Source organism: Bufo bufo, chromosome 5, assembly GCF_905171765.1.
Source record: "Bufo bufo chromosome 5, aBufBuf1.1, whole genome shotgun sequence".
Lineage (NCBI taxonomy): Eukaryota > Metazoa > Chordata > Amphibia > Anura > Bufonidae > Bufo > Bufo bufo.
Window position 1 is genome coordinate 166,471,687 of NC_053393.1, and position 22,406 is coordinate 166,494,092.

Below are 22,406 nucleotides of genomic sequence, written 5' to 3' on the forward strand. Positions count from 1 at the left end.
ATTATCACCTTTGAGGAAGAATGTATTTCTAAGAAATGGTTAAAAAAAAAATGAAAGAAAACATAGCGGAAAAGAGCACCTCAAGGACTGCTATGTACGGGTGATTTTCTACTTTGTAATATCATCCTATTATCCAAGTAATGGAGCAATGTGGAATAAGTGACCTGAATGCCAAGCAGATTCAAATTCCCTTCTGTGTTACTGTAATCTGTATCCTTGATACAATATAAAGACTTATTTGGCTTATTAAATGGTTCATTGGCTAAGCCTTATTCACACAGTGCAGTTTTAATGCATTTTCACAGCCAAAGTCAGAACTGGGTCTACAAGTTAGGAGAACGCAGCCAAATAGTTAGCTTTGGCTAAAGAAAAGGCATGAAATAATCGCTGCAAAATTGGCCTTTGTGAATGAAGCCAAAAGTTTAAAGGGGTTATCCAACACTAATATAGACTCCCCAGAGTGGCTGAGCCGTGATGGTCATCATACTTATCCGGTCCACACCGCTGAGTTTGGCTACTCTCCTTCCTGGGCAGGCTCTTCTTCTATAGCACTGAAATCAAATCCATTGAAGGGGGGACACATGACCGCTGCAGCCAATCACAGGCCGCAGAGGTGACCTGCTTCCCTTGAGTCACGACAACTGTTCACGTGACGCAAGGAGAGCAGACCACCACTGATGCCTGTGATTTGCTGCCCTCTTCATTGACGGGTGTTCATTTAAGCACTGCATGGGGAGGAAGAGCCGGCCCGGGACTGAAAGCAACCGAACCTAAGGGCATGGACCAGGTACGTTTAATAACCACCACGGGTCGGCCACTATGAGTGGTCTGTAATAGTCTTGGACACCCCCTTTAAAGGGAACCTGTGTATAGAGCTGAGGACATGAGTTGCTAGATGGCCGCTAGCACATCTGCAATACCCAGTCCCCATAGCTCTGTGTGCTTTTATTGTGTAAAAAAAAAGATTTGATACATATGCAAATTAACCTGAGATGTGTCCCGTACGTGAGATGAGTCAGGGACAGGACTCATCTCAGGTTAATTTGCATATGTTATATTCACATAATAAAAGCACACAGAGCTATGGGGACTGGGTATTGCGGATGTGCTAGCGGCCATCTAGCAACCCATGTCTTCAGCTCTATACACAAAATCCTGGTGACAGGTTCCCTTTAATTCATAATAACCTACCTGTAATAAAGATACATTGTTACATAATAAACAAAACAAATAAAAAATAAATAAAACGTTTATAAAATGTGATAGTCAAGGAGCAATGTAGTAGAAATACAGAAATACTGCAGGCAAATATGAGAGACTATTGTAGTCAGATAATAAAAGTGTCACTTCAGCCATAAAAGCTGAAATACAGCTTGTGCCCAGAAATATGTTACTGTACATATGTCTAAAAGTTTACTTACTTCACCTTTGCTGTTTCACAGATAGCCTACCATTCTCTTCTATACAGCAGCTAGCAGTTCTCAGCAGCTCTGTCATGAGCGGCCAATAGCCTGCATTTTCTAGGCAGAGTGTTGGGCTTAGGGATGGTGGGCAGCAAAGGATCAAAAGGGTTGTCAGGTTTAAATAGCAGAAAACAGGACACCCGATGTGATCGAGATGCCACAGGAGAAATGAAGCAATACACAGAGAGCGCCCATTCGGGCTTGTCTCACAATACATTCTTTGCCTAAACAGCAGCATTTTTGTGTCATTTTTCTGGGGGCGTTTTTTCGATGAAACATGTGTCCAGATGTTAGATGTTGGCCAATGGTACAATATAAAACACCATACAAACGTGGAGGATATTTTATGTGGCATTTTATAATAGTTTCCTGGCAGTTTTTTGCCCCTTGGCATTTTTTTTAAACGCTACATGCTCTGGGTGTGGTCATTTGCAGGCATTTTCCTATAGACTTCTCTCTAGGAAAATAAAGTCTGAAAAGACAAATAAAAACTTTGTGTAGCTGAAAAAAAAAACGCTTGTAAAAAAAATGCATGAATTTCATGCCATTTTTCACAAGCAAAAAACAACAACTTTCTATTAGCTAGTGCTGTGGCTTCTAAAGAGGTGTCCCGAGGAGAACAACAACTCCCTCTATTAAACCAGACAACCTTAAAGCGGTTGTCCAGCCAACTGTCCCACCCCGTCTGCAGTCATGCCTGCTTCCGGTCCCTGCAGGACCACAAATGGCTTGGTCCCATGTGACCACTACGGCCTATCACTGTCTTCATTGTCTTCCGCGCTAGTGACGTGCTGTACCGGCACATCTGCCTGCAGAGGCCAGTGACTAGCTACAACATTCACAGGAAGCCCCTTCTGCTCCTGTGGGGATCTGAGGCAGCTGGGGACTGGCCAGCGGCATGGACATTGTGGGACCACGGACAGTTGAATGTTTTATTTTATTTTTTAATGGGACACAGGTTAGGAGCATTTTAGTTGTCAGCTCCTAGGCTAGACAACCTTTTTAAGGAGCGGTCTAGAAGAGGATGGTGAGGATCTGAATTTCCATTTAGTCCAGGCATAAAACTATGTTCCTCAGAATAAAACCTATGTAATTCACACATGAAAAACAGAAAATCAAACATTGACAAAACATGTTGCAGCAATAATAACATATAGGAAGCAGAAAGAACAAGCACATTTTTTACATGACTATTGCACAGTATTATTACACATGGATAGGGACATTCATGGCATATATTTGCGGTATACACTTATTGAGATTATGGCGCTTGGTAATGCACCATAATTCTAAAGCATTATCTATGCTACATGATCATGATATATCAGGACATCTCATCCAATTAAACAAGGCCTGACATTTACAAACAAGGCTTGACAACAAATGAAGACTAATCACTGGTGACATAGGTATCCCAGGATGGATAAGTAGTGCTCAGAAGTCCCAATGTGTGGACACAGCCTGTAAGGGCCTCACTCAGTTCATAAGTGTTCGGATTTAGTGATCATTCAATGAGCTCAATGCCTAAAGATGAACTAAGACCACTCTAAGGGCTCGTTCACACGAACGTTTTTTGTGATCCGTATACGGGCCGTTTTTTGCATTCCGTATACAGTCCGTATACGGAGCCATTCATTTCAATGGTTCCTAAAAAAAAAAAAACGGAATGTACTCCGTATGTTTCTATCAACAAGGTAAAAGTGGAGAGAATATTTAAAAGAAGAAAAACTGCTACAAGAGGACATAGTTTTAAATTAGAGGGGCAAAGGTTTAAAAGTAATATCAGGAAGTATTACTTTACTGAGAGAGTAGTGGATGCATGGAATAGCCTTCCTGCAGAAGTGGTAGCTGCAAATACAGTGAAGGAGTTTAAGCATGCATGGGATAGGCATAAGGCTATCCTTCATATAAGATAGGGCCAGGGGCTATTCATAATATTCAGTATATTGGGCCGACTAGATGGGCCAAATGGTTCTTATCTGCCGACACATTCTATGTTTCTATGTATGCATTCCGTTTCCATATTTCTGTTCCGTTGAAAGATAGAACATGTCCTATTATTACCCGCAAATCACGTTCCATGGCTCCATTCAAGTCAATGGGTCTGCAAAAAAAAGGAACACATACGGAATGTACTCCATATGTCTTACGTATCAGTTCCGTTTTTGCGGAACCATCTATTGAAGATTTTATGTCCAGCCCAATTTTTTTCTATGTAATTACTGTATATTGTATATGCCATACGGAAAAACGGAATGGAACCGGAAACATTACTGAAAATAAAAACTGAAAAATGGATCCAGGAAAAACGGTCCCCAAAACACTGAAAAGACATACGGTCGTTTGAACGAGCCCTAAATGTGATTGTATTTAATGCATGATTGCACCATTGTAGAATATATTGACTCCATTGAACTTAAAAGGCATCTGTCAGCAGATCTGTACCTATGAAACTGGCTGAGCTGTTACAGTACATGTGCGCTTGGCAGCTGACGACATTGCAGAGAATACAGAGCCTCTAAGTGTAACGGCAACGCCCCCACTGCTCCTAGAGGCTCATTTGCATATAATAAAACTTCATTTCTTCTTAGCAATGTGGGCACATATCAACATGGGACCAGCACAGATGCCTTCAGCTGCCAGGCGCACATGTAACAGGTCAGCCAGTTTCATAGGTACAAATCTGCTGACAGATGCCCTTTATTGCTAAAGTTTTTTAGATTTACGCCATACAAAATTTGCTCATGTAGCAAAGCTTAAATGCTATGGACACTTTCGATGCCTTTTTTTATTATTGCATTATTGAGCTAAAAAAAGAATTTTTCCAATTCATCTTTATTAAAAATTTTCAGCAGTCTGTGTTACACAAAAAAATCTGTAGCCCTTGTCTGTCATTCCCTGACAGCTCCTAAAAACTCATTTATGCAAAATGTTTATCATAATTTCGCTTAAATGAGTGTGTATGAGCTGTCAGGGAACTAAAGATAAGGGTTACAGATGGAGCCCACAACAGCTCTCTGACGAGAAGCAGAAAGAACAGTCTGTGGAGGCAGTTAAAAGTAAAGGCTGTAAAAGGCAAACTGCTGAAAATTTTTAATGAAGACCAAGTGGAAGAATTGTTTTTAGCCCACGATAAGTATAATACAATAATAAAAATGCCCCCAAATGCCTATAGTCTTTAAACTAGGGTGGAAAGAAACAGAAAAGGAACAGGTAGTAAAGAATAAGGGTAGAAGATGAAAGTTAAAGGGGTCTTCCAAGTGTTTTTGTTACTGATGACCTATCCTTTGGATAGGTCATCAGTATCTGATCGGTAGGGGTCACCCCGGCCCCCCGCCAATCAGCTGTTTGAGAAGGCATTGGCGCTCACAGTAGTGCTGCGGCCTTCTCTCTGCTTACTAAGCACATCGCCATATATTGTATAGCAGCTGTGCTTGGTATCACAGCTCAGCCCCATTCACTTCATGGGTCTGAGCTGCGCCTAAGCCATGTGACCTATGAACGTGACATCATTGGCCTAGGAAAAGTTTGAGAAGGATGCGGCGCTACTCCATGTGTTGCTGCCTTCTCAAACAGTTGATCGGCATGGGTCCCGCGTGTCGGTCCCCCACCGATCAGATACTGATGACCTATCCAGAGGATAGAAAACAAAAGTATTTGTAGAGCAGCACCCACGGACGCAAACGGCCACCCACGGCAATGCAACAGCCAAACCACGACCGCAGATCCTCAGCAGTCAACCATATAGCAAATGAAGAGAGGTAGCAGCAGCATCTCCGGTGAATCCTTTATTCGGACGGACTTTACAGAAAGTGTGCCATAAAATTAGGCAGCAACGTTTCGGCTGTATCCAAGCCTGAGGCTTGACAAAGGCTGGGATACAGCCGAAACGTTGCTGCTTAATTTTATGGCACACTTTCTGTAAAGTCCGTCCGAATAAAGGATTTACCGGAGATGCTGCCACTACCTCTCCTTATTTGCTATCCAGAGGATAGGTCATCAGTAAAAAACACTTGGAAAACCCCTTTAAGAAAAAGATAATATTAGAGATGAAATTCAAAGAATAATGAATCTTCCAGTGCAGGATTAGAATAAGTAAAAAAAAAATGATGGAATCATTCATTATTAAGGGTTGTGGGAAATATTAGTACTGTGAAACCCAATCAGAAGAGCTGCGGTTATAAGAAAGGAACAGTTACCCAAGGTGTGCGGCAGAGTGGCGCTTCTCTTCACGCTGGTACTGGCTTAAGGTAGACTGCATTTCTGTGCTGCGATAACCACGGTCATAATGCTGATGCCGCTTTTGGTAGAAGGGCAAAGACATCCTGCCACCTGTGTTCACCCTTTATACTAGGTTCAAAAATAACTCAATTTATTCAGTGCCTTGAAGATTTAGATTATTTTCAAGTTAGTTATTTTCATTGATTTATACCAATCGTTAGAAACAATTAGTAATTAGTTACACTTTATACTAATATCCAGCATAATAAGGGTGTAACCCATGCCAGTGCTGAATTTTCTATCAGACGACAATCTTTCACTAAGCATTCAAGGGTCATTTTCATTAAGACCTCAAGCTGACTTTTTCGTAACCCCACTTAGGCAGTCCATGGATTTACAGCTCCTGTCATAAATCTGAATCATAACTAGGCATTTCTTCACTTACATAGTAACATAGTACATAAGGTCGAAAAAAGACATTTGTCCATCCAGTTCGGCCTGTTATCCTGCAAGTTGATCCAGAGGAAGGCAAAAAAAAAAAAACTGTGAGGTAGAAGCCAATTTTCCTCACTTTAGGGGAATAAAAAATTCCAATCAGGCAATCAGAATAACTCCCTGGATCAACGACCCCTCTCTAGTATCTATAGCCTGTAATATTATTACACTCCAGAAATACATCCAGGCCCCTCTTTAATTCCTTTATTGTACTCACTATCACCACCTCCTCAGGCAGAGAGTTCCATAGACTCACTGCTCTTACCATACTGAAACTTTGATACCACTTGTATCAAAGTTTCAATTGGCTGCACTAAGGACTGTATCTAAATAGCCATCTCAGCTGCACAAATATGAATAATATGCATATCAATGAAATAAATGACAAATCACATTCTTCAGATACATCTCATATCAAAGTTAAAAGGGCCCATCGAGGCATGACCCCTGGGAACCCAGTATTTAGAAGCACTCTAACTAATGCATGAATATTACTCAGGACCATGCACAGCCACCGGTATGGACAAGCAGGTGTGTCTGTGAAAAAAATAAATGGAACACACTGTACACAACCATTTTTTTTCAGTGGAAAACGGGGAGAGACCCAGTCTATCTTACTGTTTCATTGATATCTGGTTGTAAGTTAGACCTGAAATCAACTAGGTAATGGTGATGCCTGCTGAGAGGGTATAGAAATTAGCGTTACAAGTAAGCAACAACACATTCACTGCTTTCTGCAGCTGAATTTTCAGCTTTGCTGTGTAGACTGAGACAAGATCAACAGTGCCATCTCTGATTTAATGACAGCTCTATGGCACTGCTAAGTGAGATAGTGACACTATACAAATAAGGCTCTGTAGGCAAGTCCTTTGCCACTCACTGGTCTCTGGAGGAGGACACTATATCAGATCTATTTGCTGGCCATTAATTCCCATTCATACTGTCTACCCCACTGCTTCTCAAACTGTGACGTGGGCCTCACTGGGGAGCCACCAAGTTGTTGGTGAGATGCAGCAGGGAAAGCTTTTGTGGCATACCTCATCATATGCTGCACAAGCCTTTCTATGATTGCAACAAATTCTAGTTTAGCAACATAATTGGCTCCCTTCATAATCATTGCAGTGATTGATTAGGTTAAGGAATTACATTTTAATATAAATGAAGGTCGGGGGCGTGGCCTGGACGTATAAGAAGATGGCTGCGTGAAAGACAAGCTCCGCCACCACGCTATCATCAGGAGGCAAATAAGCGCAGGGATCGCATCCCATGGGGAAGAAACTGCTCCCCAAGAAGCCCAAGGACACACCGGGACCCGGATTGAGGAGCGGAACGATTGATACATACCTAAGCAGAGGTAATGCTGCTTCGTCTGCTGACTGTGGCCTATCACCATCACCGCCATTACTAACTAGTTCAAGAAGCGTGGGACTGCAAGCATCACCCCTGCTGCGAGACTCCCCTCAGAGCGCTCCTCGTCAGGCATCCACATCGCTCCTTTCCCCCACGGCTGGGGAATTTATCCCTGGCTTCACCACCCAAGCTATAGGGGACATTACAGATGCAGTATTAAAGCCTTGTGGTCAGGCATATCTGAGCGACGCCATGCCGCCCAAACCATCAGCCAGACGTCCTGGGCAAACAGCCACGCCATCACAGCTCCGATGTGACTGGAATGACCCCCCTAGGGACACCACAGAGATGTCACAGTCTGCAAATAGAAGTGAGGGAGAAATTATAAACTGGGAACAGTTATCAGACCCAGTAGAAGATGGAGAGGAGGGAGCGCTTCAGTCATCACAGGCCTCCATCATACTTCATCAAACTCTACAACACCTCCCTACTAAAGAGGACTTCAAGGCCTTAATAGCAGAGGTGAGAAGCACTTGTAAATCAGAAATAAACTCCTTGCGTCAAGATTTTAAACAGATGTCAGCTCGCATCGACTCTATTGAAACTGAGCATGATGATACCCGCAGATACATCGCTCAACTACAATCCGTCATCACCTGTTAATCCAGAAATATAAAAGACAACACCCGACACCTGGAAGATCTAGACAACAGAGGACGCAGAAAGAATATACAAATCAGAGGACTATCTGAAGCGGAAGTTTGCATTATATAACCTATGGCGAATAAACTATCCCACATCCAAGTCCTACACCTTCTATTCTCACCCTCATAGTACACACACCCGTATTGATAATTTTTTGGGTAATATCCCTACCCTTAGAATGCTAAGCGACGCTGAAGTGGGAAGAATCACGTGGTCGGATCATGCTCTGATATCCATTTTTATTAAAACAGCCAGAAACCACACCAAAGTATGTCACTAGAGACTAAACAACACTCTAATTACCAGTCCTGCATCTAGACAAGAACTTCACGACAGTCTATCTGAATACTTCTCTATCAATCACTCTTCTGTTTCTTCTGTTTCCACGCTGTGGGAGCCGCATAAAGCAGTTTTCAGAGGCAATTGTATTGCAATAGGGTCCAAATTGAAAGAAGGTGGTAATCTGCCATATGCTGCTATCAACGAACAGTTGAAAAACCTAGACCTACAATTGGAGACGCGTCCCTCACGACATTTGCTATGACGCAGTCATTTTACGAGCTAGACTACGTGAAATGGCATTTATGACAACAGAAAAGCTGCTCTTATACTCGTGACAGTGCTTTTACACATGGGGCAATAAACCGCATACGATTTTAGTGGGTCAACTACGCGACTCCAATGTAGTAGGGACCCCAACTGCTCTCAGACAACCTGATGGCAGTATGGTATACGACCCCAAGGTTATTTCAAATGTTTTACAAAGTGTTATGCCTCTCTTTATTCTCTCCCGCAGCAAGTGCCCTCTGACCCGGTGGAATGTAGGAATTTATTCTCCTCCTTTTTGAACCAATGCAATCTACCCAAGGTATCAAAAGAAGCTTTAACCTCACTTAAAGGGTTTCTATCACTTCGTTTCACCTATTTAGCTTTCAGACACTAGCGATCCGCTAGTGTCTGCTTTATCTAACCATCCTAATATAAGAGCTTATTGTCCTGCCGTTTAGCTAAAAAAATAACTTATATAGATATGCAAATGAGCCTCTAGGTGCTATGGGGGCGTGATTAGCACCTAGAGGCTCCGTCTACCTTAACAAACTGCCGCCGCCCAGCGCGTCCCTCCAGCCCGCCCATCTCCTCCGGAATGCGATGCTCCTCGTATTCGGCGCATGCGCAGTGAATGTCTGATCGCTTCCCTGCTCAGACATCTCCACTGCGCCTGCGCCGATGACGTCATAGTGCTCCGAGGAACAGGCGCAGTGGAGATGTCTGAGCAGGGAGGCATCAGACATTCACTGCGCATGCGCAGAACAGAGACGCGCACGGAGAGGATCGCTTCAGCTGGAGATGGGCGGGCTGGAGGGACGCGCTGGGCGGCGGCAGTTTGTTAAGGTAGACGGAGCCTCTAGGTGCTAATCACGCCCCCATAGCACCTAGAGGCTCATTTGCATATCTATATAAGTTATTTTTTTAGCTAAACGGCAGGACAATAAGCTCTTATATTAGGATGGTTAGATAAAGCAGACACTAGCGGATCGCTAGTGTCTGAAAGCTAAATAGGTGAAACAAAGTGATAGAAACCCTTTAATGCTCTGATTACAGCTGAAGAGATTCAAGAGGTGATAAAACAACTTCCTAATAGCAAAGCCCCCAGACCAGATGGCTTATCTTATCTCTATTACAAAACATTTTCCTCTATTCTTGAGCGACATATGTTAGCATTATTTAATTCCTTCCTGCAAGGATCACCAATACCTGCCACAATGTCACATTCTTACATAACCCTTATTTCAAAGCCGGGTAAAGATCCATTGGATTGTTCTAACTACCACCCCATAGCTCTTCTTAACTCCGACCTAAAAATCTTCACTAAAATCCTTGCCAACTGACTCTCATATTGGCTTCCCCAATTAATACATAAGGACCAAGTGGGCTTTGTGATGGGCCGCCAGGGTGGGGACAGTACAAGAAGAACCATAGACTTAATAGATGTTATTAACAAACGCAAACATCAGGCTTTACTGTTAAGCCTTGATGCAGAAAAAGCGTTCGATCGCTTGAGTTGGCCTTTTATGTTCTCCACCCTGCAGGCCTTTGGGATCATGGGCCTTTTGCTCGGTGCACTACGCACACTCTACTCCCAGCCCACAGCCACCATCAAAATGATCCATGCACAATCTGATATAATTCATATTTACAACGGTACACGTCAGGGATGCCCTCTTTCCCCTCTCCTCTTTGTGGTTTGTATTGAACCCCTCGCCGCAGCCATCAGATTCCACCCTGATATACATGGGGTTAAAGTTAATCAAGTAGAATTTAAGCTTTCCCCATTTGCAAATGATATCCTCCTTTCCCTGACAGACCTACACATTAGGAGAGAAATAGTTGTTGAGGGGCACTCAAATATCTGGGAACCCAGGACAACAGTGTCTATCATAAAATCAATGTTTAATATACGCCACTAAAAAGACGTACATCAAGATATAAAATGAGACAAAATGTGCATAAGAAAATAGCTTGATAGCAAATTACACAGATTAGCGAATTATATCTGCTGGTGAAACTTCATTCGGAAACCATATAGGTGTGCTTGTATGAGCGTTAGCTAGCATATATAATACACCTTTATGTTGTAGCCAAAGTGTATAAATGGCTGGAATGTCCCAATGGAGCAAACTAATGCCCACTAGAAAACAGCAAATCGTGCCACCTGTTCAAGGAACGCTGATGAGAAATGTCCCAATAGGAGTGGATCTGTAGTTCTAAGGATATGTCCATATTCTAAGTACCCAGCATAAATGCCTCCAATCAGATAATATTGATAATAGTAATGTTGTAGACGTCATACATTACCACCAGACTTGTAGACATTAGCCGGGTACCACACGGGACCACACGGGATGCAATAGTGAGTCTAGGCGGCGGGGATAGAAGATACCCGGCAAGTGTCTACAAGTCCGGTGGTAATGTACAACATTACTATTATCGATATTATCTGATTGGAGGCATTTATGCTGGGTACTTAGAATATGGACATATCCTTAGAACTACAGATCCACTCCTATTGGGACATTTCTCATCAGCGTTCCTTGAACAGGTGGCACGATTTGCTGTTTTCTAGTGGGCATTAGTTTGCTCCATTGGGACATTCCAGCCATTTATACACTTTAACTACAGTACAACATAAAGGTGTATTATATATGCTACCCAACGTTCATACAAGCACCCCTATATGGTTTCCGAATGAAGTTTCACCAGCAGATATAATTCGCTAATCTGTGTAATTTGCTATCAAGCTATCTTCTTATGCACATTTTGTCTCATTTTATATCTTGATGTACGTCTTTTTAGTGGCGTATATTAAACATTGATTTTATGATAAACACTGTTGTCCAGGGTTCCCAGATATTTGAGTGCCCCTCAACAACTATTTCTCTCCTAATATTGCTTCCTGGATTTGGGTGATCCTAGCAGAGTGCATTTTGTCTATTTGAGACCTACACATTACTCTTCCAAACCTCTTTCGACTACTGGAAGGATATAGTAGGCTATCAGGATATAAAGTCAACACTACAAAAACTGAAGCTCTACCACTGAATCTCCCATCTGACAGATTAGTCACACTCCAGACTAATTTCCATTTTTGCTGGAATGAGAAGACTTTACGCTATTTAGGAGTACAATTAACTCAGACTTACTCTTCGATATATACTTATAACTTCCCTCCTCTCGTTCAAGAACTCAAAGTCCTTATGATTAAGTGGATGTCCTTGCCAATTTCCTTATTCGGTCGTATAGCAACTGTTATAATGTCCATTTTACCTAAGCTATTATATTTAGTGGAAATTCAACCGGTTCCCATTCCGGGAAAATAATTACGAGCCCTCAAGTCCTCCATATTATGATTCATATGGAATGGGAAAAGGCATAGAATAGCATGTAGCACTCTCACAGCCCTTAAGACGCAGGGGGGACTGGCGGTTCCAGACGTTACCAGGTACTACTGGGCTACACACCTAAGGCGTCTCCCAGCATGGTCCAACATTTATGCATACTCCAGGTGGATGGAAATAGAAAAACTATTGCACCTGTGCATCCCAACTCTTTATTATGGTCTAGGATACCACCTACACTAATGGCTAAATTAGTGGGGCCAATGTCCCTTACATATAATATTTGAAGGACATGCATGCAGAGATTCCCCCTTGCATCTGATAGGTTCTCTATGACTTCATTTTTATTTAATCCATTGTTCCAGACAGGTATGTGCCCCGACTTTTTTAGGCCTTGGTTCTATAAAGTTATTCCACTTTGCGGACATGGTAGATTACAGAACTTTACAACTTTTACCATTCAATTTCCTTAAAACTACATTTCAATTATCAGAATCTTCTAGATACCAATATTTGCAAATACAACACCTGTTCACTAGTCTGTTCAACTCATCTCAGGTTTCTACCCCAACACAGTTTGAGAAGTTGTGTAAACTCTCGGATTCGACCAGGGGACTTATTTCCGAGATTTATGTTATTCTTTCCTCCTTGTCCTTTTCCGCACCTACAAGACACTCATATATGTCCAAGTGGGAAGCGCTTCTGAATCGTAGTGTTTCTCCGAGTGAGTGAAAATTAATTTAGAAAAAAACAGCACTGACCTCTATTTGCATTACTCATAGAGAGAACTCTTACAAAATATTGATGTTTTGGTATCATACCCTTCAACTACTGAGACCTCTTGATCCTAAAATTTCAGACAGGTGTTGGAGGTGCGGGACAGGCGTGGGATCTCACCTGCATATTTTTTGGGAATGCTCTTTGATATGTCCATTCTGGAGAACAACACAAGATATCCTTCTCCAACTATTGGACATTGAGCTCCCTTTAGATCCTTACTTTTATCTATTGAATATGCCTCTCATGCCTTTAAAAAAGTATACATTATTTTTAACACTACAGATCCTGACGGCAGCCAGGCGCCTTATTGACAGTTTCTGGAAAAGAACAGACCAACCCACCCAACTAGACCTTATATCTAGTGACATGGACATCAGAAAGATGGAACATCTTACAGCTCTCATGACCAACCAGATTCAAAGGTTCGATCGAACCTGGCAGATATGGGATGAGTTTATTGATGCACGCACCTAAGCACTATATTACCCCTTTCCTAGCCCACCTTTCCCTTGTATATCTTGTCTTGTCTTAGTCTCATTTAGTTTTTGTTCATGTATATGTCCTTCACTACTTGCTTTCCTTTTTCCAGCATGTTGTGTAATGTACTATTAGTACTACAATGATTGGCAAAGTTGATAGATAACTATATGATCCTATGTCTATGCGATGTTATGTTATAAGGCCACCTATACTAAGTGGCTCAATGTTCTTCATTTGAAAATATCTTACTAGAATTCTCTTCTATACAACAATTAATAATACACTTGTATGGTTTGTTGCAAACGATACTTTAACCACCTCAGCTCCCCTAGCTTAAACACCCTTAATGACCAGGCCACTTTTTACACTTCTGCACTACACTACTTTCACCGTTTATTGCTCGGTCATGCAACTTACCACCCAAATAAATTTTACCTCCTTTACTTCTCACTAATAGAGCTTTCATTTGGTGGTATTTCATTGCTGCTGACATTTTTACTTTTTTGATATTAATCGAAATTTACCGATTTTTTTGCAAAAAAATGACATTTTTCACTTTCAGTTGTAAATTTTTTTTTTAAAAAATGACATCCATATATACATTTTTCTCTAAATTTATTGTTCTACATGTCTTTGATAAAAAAAAATGTTTGGGTAAAAAAAATATGGTTTGGGTAAAAGCTATAGCGTTTACAAACTATGGTACAAAAATTTGAATTTCCGCTTTTTGAAGCAGCTCTGACTTTCTGAGCACCTGTCATGTTTCCTGAGATTCTACAATGCCCAGACAGTAGAAAAACCCCACAAATGACCCCATTTCGGAAAGTAGACACCCTAAGGTATTCGCTGATGGGCATAGTGAGTTCATCGAACTTTTTATTTTTTGTCACAAGTTAGCGGAAAATGATGTCACACATCTGGTATCGCCGTACTCAGGAGAAGTTGGGCAATGTGTTTTGGGGTGTCATTTTACATATACCCATGCTGGGTGAGAGAAATATCTCGGTCAAATGCCAACTTTGTATAAAAAAAATTGGAAAAGTTGTCTTTTGCCAAGATATTTATCTCACCCAGCATGGGTATATGTAAAATGACACCTCAAAACACATTGCCCAACTTCTCCTGAGTACGGCGATACCAGATGTGTGACACTTTTTTGCAGCCTAGGTGGGCAAATGGGCCCACATTCCAAAGAGCACCTTTAGGATTTCACAGGTCATTTTTTACACATTTTGATTTCAAACTACTTCCCACACATTAGGGCCCCTAAATTGCCAGGGCAGTATAACTACCCCACAAGTGACCCCATTTTGGAAAGAAGATACCCCAAGGTATTTCGTGATGGGCATAGTGAGCTCATGGAAGTTTTTATTTTTTGTCACAAGTTAGTGGAATATGAGACTTTGTAAGAAAAAAAAGAAAAAAAGAAATCATCATTTTCTGCTAACTTGTGACAAAAAAGAAAAAATTCTAGGAACTTGCCATGCCCCTCACAGAATACCTTGGGGTGTCTTCTTTCCAAAATAGGTTCACTTGTGGGGTAGTTATACTGCCCTGGCATTTAGGGGCCCTAATGTGTGGGAAGTAGTTTGAAATCAAAATGTGTAAAAAATGACCTGTGAAATCCTAAAGGTGCTCTTTGGAATGTGGGCCCCTTTGCCCACCTAGGCTGCAAAAAAGTGTCACACATCTGGTATCGCCGTACTAAGGAGAAGTTGGGCAATGTGTTTTGAGGTGTCATTTTACATATACCCATGCTGGGTGAGAGAAATATCTCGGCAAAAGACAACTTTTCCCATTTTTTTATACAAAGTTGGCATTTGACCAAGATATTTATCTCACCCAGCATGGGTATATGTAAAATGACACCCCAAAACACATTGCCCAACTTCTCCTGAGTACGGAGATACCACATGTGTGACACTTTTTTGCAGCCTAGATGCGCAAAGGGGCCCAAATTCCTTTTAGGAGGGCATTTTTAGACATTTGGATTCCAGACTTCTTCTCACGCCCCTAAAATGCCAGGGCAGTATAAATACCCCACAAGTGACCCCATTTTGGAAAGAAGACACCCCAAGGTATTCCGTGAGGGGCATGGCGAGTTCATAGATTTTTTTTTTTTTTGGCACAAGTTAGGCTACTTTTACACTAGCGTTCGGAGCGGATCCGTCTGATGTTTCATCAGACGGATCCGCTCCGATAATGCAGACGTTCGCATCCGTTCAGAACGGATCCGTCTGCATTAAAACTTAGAAAATTTTCTAAGTATGAAAGTAGCCTGAGCGGATCCGTTCAGACTTTACATTGAAAGTCAATGGGGAACGGATCCGCTTGAAGATTGAGCCATATGGTGTCATCTTCAAGCGGATCCGTCCCCATTGACTTACATTGTAAGTGTGGACGGATCCGCTCGCCTCCGCACGGCCAGGCGGACACCCGAACGCTGCAAGCAGCGTTCAGGTGTCCGCTCACTGAGCGGAGCGGAGGCTGAGCGCTGGCAGGCGGATGCATTCTCAGTGGATCCGCCTCCACTGAGAATGCATTGGGGCCAGACGGATGCGTTCGGGGCCGCTCGTGAGCCCCTTCAAACGGAGCGCACGAGCGGACACCCGAACGCTAGTGTGAAAGTAGCCTTAGCGGAAATTGTTTTTTTTGTTTTTTCTCACAAAGTCTCCCTTTCCGCTAACTTGGGACAAAAATTTCAATCTTTCATGGACTCAATATGCCCCTCATGGAATACCTTGGGGTGTCTTCTTTCCGAAATGGGGTCACATGTGGGGTGTTTATACTGCCCTGGCATTTTAGGGGCCCTAAAGCGTGAGAAGAAGTCTGGAATATAAATGTATAAAAAAATTTACGCATTTGGATTCCGTGAGGGGTATGGTGAGTTCATGTGAGATTCTATTTTTTGACACAAGTTAGTGGAATATGAGACTTTGTAAGAAAAAAAAAAAACAATTTCCGCTAACTTGGGCCAAAAAAAATGTCTGAATGGAGCCTTACAGGGGGGTGATCAATGACAGGGGGGTGATCAGGGAGTGTATATGGGGTGATCACCCCCCTGTCATTGATCACCCCCCTGTCATTGATCACCCCCCTGAAAGGCTCCATTCAGACGTCCATATGTTTTTTACGGATCCACGGATACATAATTTGAATGCACTAATACATTCCTATGGGGAAAAATGCCGAATCAAGCATTCAGGCAAGTCTTCAGTTTTTTTTGCCAGAGATAAAACCGTAGCATGCTGCGGTTTTATCTTTTGCCTGATCAGTCAAAACGACTGAACTGAAGACATCCTGATGCATCCTGAACGGATTACTCTCCATTCAGAATGCATGGGGATATGCCTGATCAGTTATTTTCCGGTATAGAGCCCCTGTGACGGAACTCTATGCCGGAAAAGAAAAACGCTAGTGTGAAAGTACCCTAAGGCCTCTTTCACACTTGCGTTGTCCGGATCCGGCGTGCACTCCACTTGCCGGAATTACACGCCGGATCCGGAAAAACGCAAGTGTACTGAAAGCATTTGAAGACGGAACCGTCTTCAAAATGCTTTCAGTGTTACTATGGCACCCAGGACGCTATTAAAGTCCTGGTTGCCATAGTAGGAGCGGGGAGCGGGGGAGCAGTGTACTTACCGTCCGTGCGGCTCCCCGGGCGCTCCAGAGTGACGTCAGAGCGCCCCATGCGCATGGATGACGTGATCCATGCGATCATGTGATCCATGCGCTTGGGGCGCCCTGACGTCACTCTGGAGCGCCCGGGGAGCCGCACGGACGGTAAGTATACTGCTCCCCCGCTCCCCGCTACACTTTACCATGGCTGCCAGGACTTTAGCGTCCCGGCAGCCATGGTAACCATTCAGAAAAAGCTAAACGTCGGATGCGGCAATGCGCCGAAACGACGTTTAGCTTAAGGCCGGATCCGGATCAATGCCTTTCAATGGGCATTAATTCCGGATCCGGCCTTGCGGCAAGTGTTCAGGATTTTTGGCCGGAGCAAAAAGCGCAGCATGCTGCGGTATTTTCTCCGGCCAAAAAACGTTCCGTTCCGGAACTGAAGACATCCTGATGCATCCTGAACGGATTTCACTCCATTCAGAATGCATTGGGATAATCCTGATCAGGATTCTTCCGGCATAGAGCCCCGACGACGGAACTCTATGCCGGAAGAAAAGAACGCAGGTGTGAAAGAGCCCTAAGGCAGCTTCTTAAAAGAAGAAAATAGTAATAATAAACATCATAATTAAACTAAAATTAGATACATGATATGCTTCTAAATAACATTCATCTGATCATTAAACATTATCATGAATTTGTTTAAGACTTTCTTACTATTACTACGTAAGTTATTCTGTCCTTCACACTGTCAAGCATGTGCACTTTTTAAAGGAGTTGTGAAGTGCTAGATATTGAAAACCCATCTTCAGGATAGCTCATGAATATCAGACAACGGCTTGTGTTATTACACTGCACGACCACTACAAGACTGACGGCTTTCAAACAGCTGATCATGGGGGTAGTCCTGGGAGTCGGATCCTCATTGATCTGATGATATTGATCAGCTATTCTGAGGTCATCTATATCATAGCACTGAACAACTCCTTTAACATCTTCTGACATGCCATTGAGACATAGGCCCATCATCTGAGGTTGTAACCAATTTCATGTTACAGGTGTGGCAGAAAATGTCCACAGGTGCAGATAACAGCACTAAATATCTGTTTTGCAGTACTACTATTTAAATCTACATAATTCCATGACAAACTGTTTCCCAAAATAACGATACTAAGAAATATCTTGTAACAACAGAAAAATAAAATAACTGCAATACTATAACAGATGAAGCACTGGGCTGCAGTGGAGACAACTTTAGAACCAAACAAAAGAGAATGCTAAGAAAAAAAAATCAACTAACATTAATGAAAATCTGTCACCAGTTTTATTTAAAAGATCAAAGTATATGACAGCAAAAAGCTATAACATATTCAACAAACTGTAAATTAATTTGATGCTAACTCCAAAATATGAAATCTATTTTAATCTTTATTTCAAAAACAGCTGCATAAATGTAACAAACATGTACATAATATGTATTATATAATTCAATTAACAGCAGAAACATAATTAAAAGGACTTAAAATAGTGGACAGCATCAGGATAAGGTAACGCTCCAGGTACTGATATTATCTATTTTGCTCTATTCGTCTATTGGTAGTGATTTTATTGACTGTCACAAGTGCATAAAATAACTACAATATTTTAAGTGAAATGATCATTTATATTAGAACTTTGACATTAGCTTGACTTTTTATGGCTCTTTTATATTTACTAATATATGGGAATTTTTATATTTAAGGTTGAAGTAAAAAACGCTGTGATATGTTTACTGAATGACTTGAGGAGGTGGTGCATGGTACAAGGATTCTCTCCTCGAATACCTGTATCATATACAGCTCCCTCGGGCTATGTACAGCTTAACACAATCTTGGGTCTTAGTTATTCTTGAATTGCTGAATAATAACACACACCAAAATCTGGTACAACCCACGACTATGGAGTTTTTCATTTTGTAACTTCATTTTGATAAACGTATGGCTTTCATCCTTACCAGGACTAAAATTGGCCATACATTATGCAGTTCCGAAATTAAACTGCTGTGACAAGTTTAAGAAAAGACTACATTAAAATGTTGCCAAATAGTAACACTGTCATGTAGACCTGAGGTCTGCTGCATTTAAACAGTGTAGTGAGACTCAGTCAGTCCATAGCCACCCCTTTTCCCTCCCAGCATAGGCATTGCCGGATGTGCCTTTTTCTTTAACAGAAGCGGCTTCCAAGACGTGGTCTTTCAGTGCTGCCAATGCAAGACTGTGTGAGATCGCTTTCCCTTTGTGCTGACAGACACCGATGCTCAGAAGTGTGTGACATTTCCCCCACCCCCCTCCACCAGTCTTGCAGAATATCCCATATACATATGGGAATATCCATATCTCTCTACAACCATGCCAAGGCTGTGATTCTTCTCCCCTTCCCGCTTCAGACTGCTTTGTGTTTGCTTCCTTCCTATTTATACTCTTGGATGCATGAATGCTTTTCTCCTTTTCCACACTTTGATCCGTATTTATACTCTTGGATGCTTTCCCACTACTCCACACTCTGATCTGCCATGTAAATATTCTACCCTCCTGCTGCCATCTCTTACATTGAGAGAACGGAGGTGTAGAATAGCGAGCAGATACAGCCAGGAGCAGTGTGCTGTCAGAGCTATGTCAATAGCAGCAAGACAACCAGCTATATAAGCTAAGCTACACATCTCTTCAGCATCAAAACTTTATGTAATCTTAATGAATGTTATTTCAGAGTTACTTAATTTTGCACCTAGTAAGCAAAAAAAATCCATTGAAAAGGTCTCCATTTCCTTTAACCCCTTAAAGACCAGTGATGTAACTGTATGTCGCTGATCACAAAGAAGAGTAGAGAACAGGCACAGGAGCTGAGTCCGCTCCATATGCAGTGGGTAGCAGTTGCATTCAACAGATGGCACCTGCCTGCAACAGCCAGAATGGGAGATAACTCTGTCAAAAGATCACGGCTCCCTCTGTTCCTTCATTGCAAGTTCTAATAAAATAACAGTAAAATCACCACATACTGCAATACAGAACTATTGTTGTGAACTATTGATGAAAAAAAGCTTTTTAAAAATATTTTAGATAATTTGGGTTGCCACATCCAAAAAAGTCTTAAGTTTTAAAGTAGTATTTATGGACCTTAGGCCTCTTTCACATTAGCGTTTGTTATTTCTGTTATAAGAACAGAACAGCGAAGATAATAGAAGTGCCGAATTCGGCACATAACTGAAACAAATGGAGACAAGCAGACCCCATTGACTTTAATGGGATCTGTACGGTTTCCTTTCAGGAGAATGCTTCTTTCTCTGTGCTGGTTTTAACTAATTCTTTGACGGAGGCCCTGAGTGGAGCCTCCAACAAACATGTGAATGTAGCCGTAGTCTGTTTTTCAATTTCCTCTCTGCCTTCCAAGACTCCTTCCATAACTTTTTAACTTGCACAGACAAGTTGTACTTTCTAATTGCACCATTTAATAAAAAATATTAATGGGGTGGAAATGGAAACAAAAATGCAATTGCACAACAGTTTTATGCATGTAATATACTGTTAGGATTCTTTTTTCTGTAACAGTGTTCACTGTACGCGACAAATTCTTATATATTTTAATAGTTCGGTAATTTTTGGGTGCAGTGATGATTATTTATATTTGTTTGTTTTATTTTTTAATTTGGGGAAAGGGGTTGATTTGACTTTTTCATTCTTTTTGTTTTAATATTTTTAACACCTTTATTTTATTTTTTTATTTTTAGCCTCCCTAGGGGGTTTGAACATGAGATAATTAGATTGCTTATATCATAAACTGCAATACTTTACTATGGCAGTTTATAGCAATAGTGCTATGTTCTCAAGCCCTGAGTGAGCCAGGGCTTTATAAGACCTTTACAATGGCAGTCCGAGGAGCCTTCAAAAGGTCCCAGGCTTACATAGTAAAAAAAAAAGGCTCCCTCCCTCTAAATGACCACTCAGATGTCATGACCGCATATGGCATCTAAGAGGTTAAATGTCCATGATCAGAGCTGTCTCCGATAACAGACACTGCAGGCGGATGTCTGCTGTGTAATCCTGGTTTTCTGGGATTTTGATACTGATGACCTATCCTCAGGACTCCAACAGCTGGGAACCCCACCGATCAGCTGTTTGAGAAGGCTCGCAGTAGCGACGCTGCCTTCTCAATGCTTACTAAGCACTGTGCCATTCATTTGATAGCGGCTGTGCTTGATATCGCGCTCAGCCCCATAGATGTAAATGGGGCTGAGCGCAATACCAAACACAGCTGCTATACAATGTACAGCTCTGTGAATGGTGCCTTCTCAAACAGCTGATCAGTGGAGGTCCTGGGTATCAGACCGCCATTGATCAGATACTGATAACCTATCCAGAGGATAGGTCATCAGTATCAAAATCCTAGAAAACCCCTTCAAAAATAGCAATATGTCAAAAACTGCCCCTTATTGCTATAACATGTAACTCATTCATAGGCACACTACTGCATGGATTCTAAGGGCAGTAGTAGGGCTCAATCCTGGCAAACAGTAAGGAAGAACTTTTGCACTCCAGTGGTAGTGCTAAGGTTTTTATTAGAAGGCAAGTGACAATTATAACATGATGTTTCGATCATTTAGATCTTCAGATATGATTCCCGCCCTTCTGTCTAAATAACTTGGTGCTACAGTGAAGCCGGTGATGGCACTCACAGGATCTCCATTTTTACTCTAGCTTGAGTTATTTAGACAGAAGAGTGGCAATCCTATTTGAAGAAGATCTATATGACCAAAACGTCATGTTACAATCGTAGAGTGCCTTTTAATAAAAACTCAAAACATAAAATGAATATTAACGTTGGAGTGAATTTTTTATTTTTTTGTCAAAGGCTGGGATGGTATTAATCATAAAAAAAAATACAGTCCCGCACCCCCTCTGTTCCAATATGCCGCTCTGATCCTCCTTGATGGACTTTGTTTTTATGATTGCAATAGTGACATGACTGTATAAGACATACGGTATGATCACTGTAGCCAATCAGTGGCCTAAGTAGTCTTATGCAGTATACCACTGAGCCACATGATTGGCTGCTTCGATCATGTGTGTATACAGACGTCATCGCTGCAACCAAAAACATGACATCATGGCTGCAGTGGGAGGGAGGATCAGAAAGGTACTGTAATGGAGGGGTTTGGGATGGTGAGTATATATTTTTTTTTTTACAATTATAATACATTCCCTCCCATTAAAAAACGTTAAACTCAGACAACCCCATTAAGGACAGAGCAATTTTTTGTTTTTTTATTGTCACATTCCAAGAGCCTTAACGTTTTTAATTATCTGTCAGAGGAATGGGGAACCTTTTTGCTGCCAAGGGCCATTTGGATATTTGTAACATC

At 41.7% G+C, this 22,406-nt stretch overlaps 1 protein-coding gene across 1 annotated transcript in view; it reads right to left on the reverse strand.

Annotated features, from left to right (window-relative positions):
- MYOM1 (myomesin 1) overlaps positions 1 to 22,406 on the reverse strand; it is a 132,055-nt gene that overhangs the window by 100,128 nt on the left and 9,521 nt on the right. The window contains 1 exon segment of the mRNA XM_040431899.1: positions 5,663 to 5,813. Coding sequence (XP_040287833.1) covers positions 5,663 to 5,787 — 125 coding nt within the window. The 5' untranslated portion in view covers positions 5,788 to 5,813.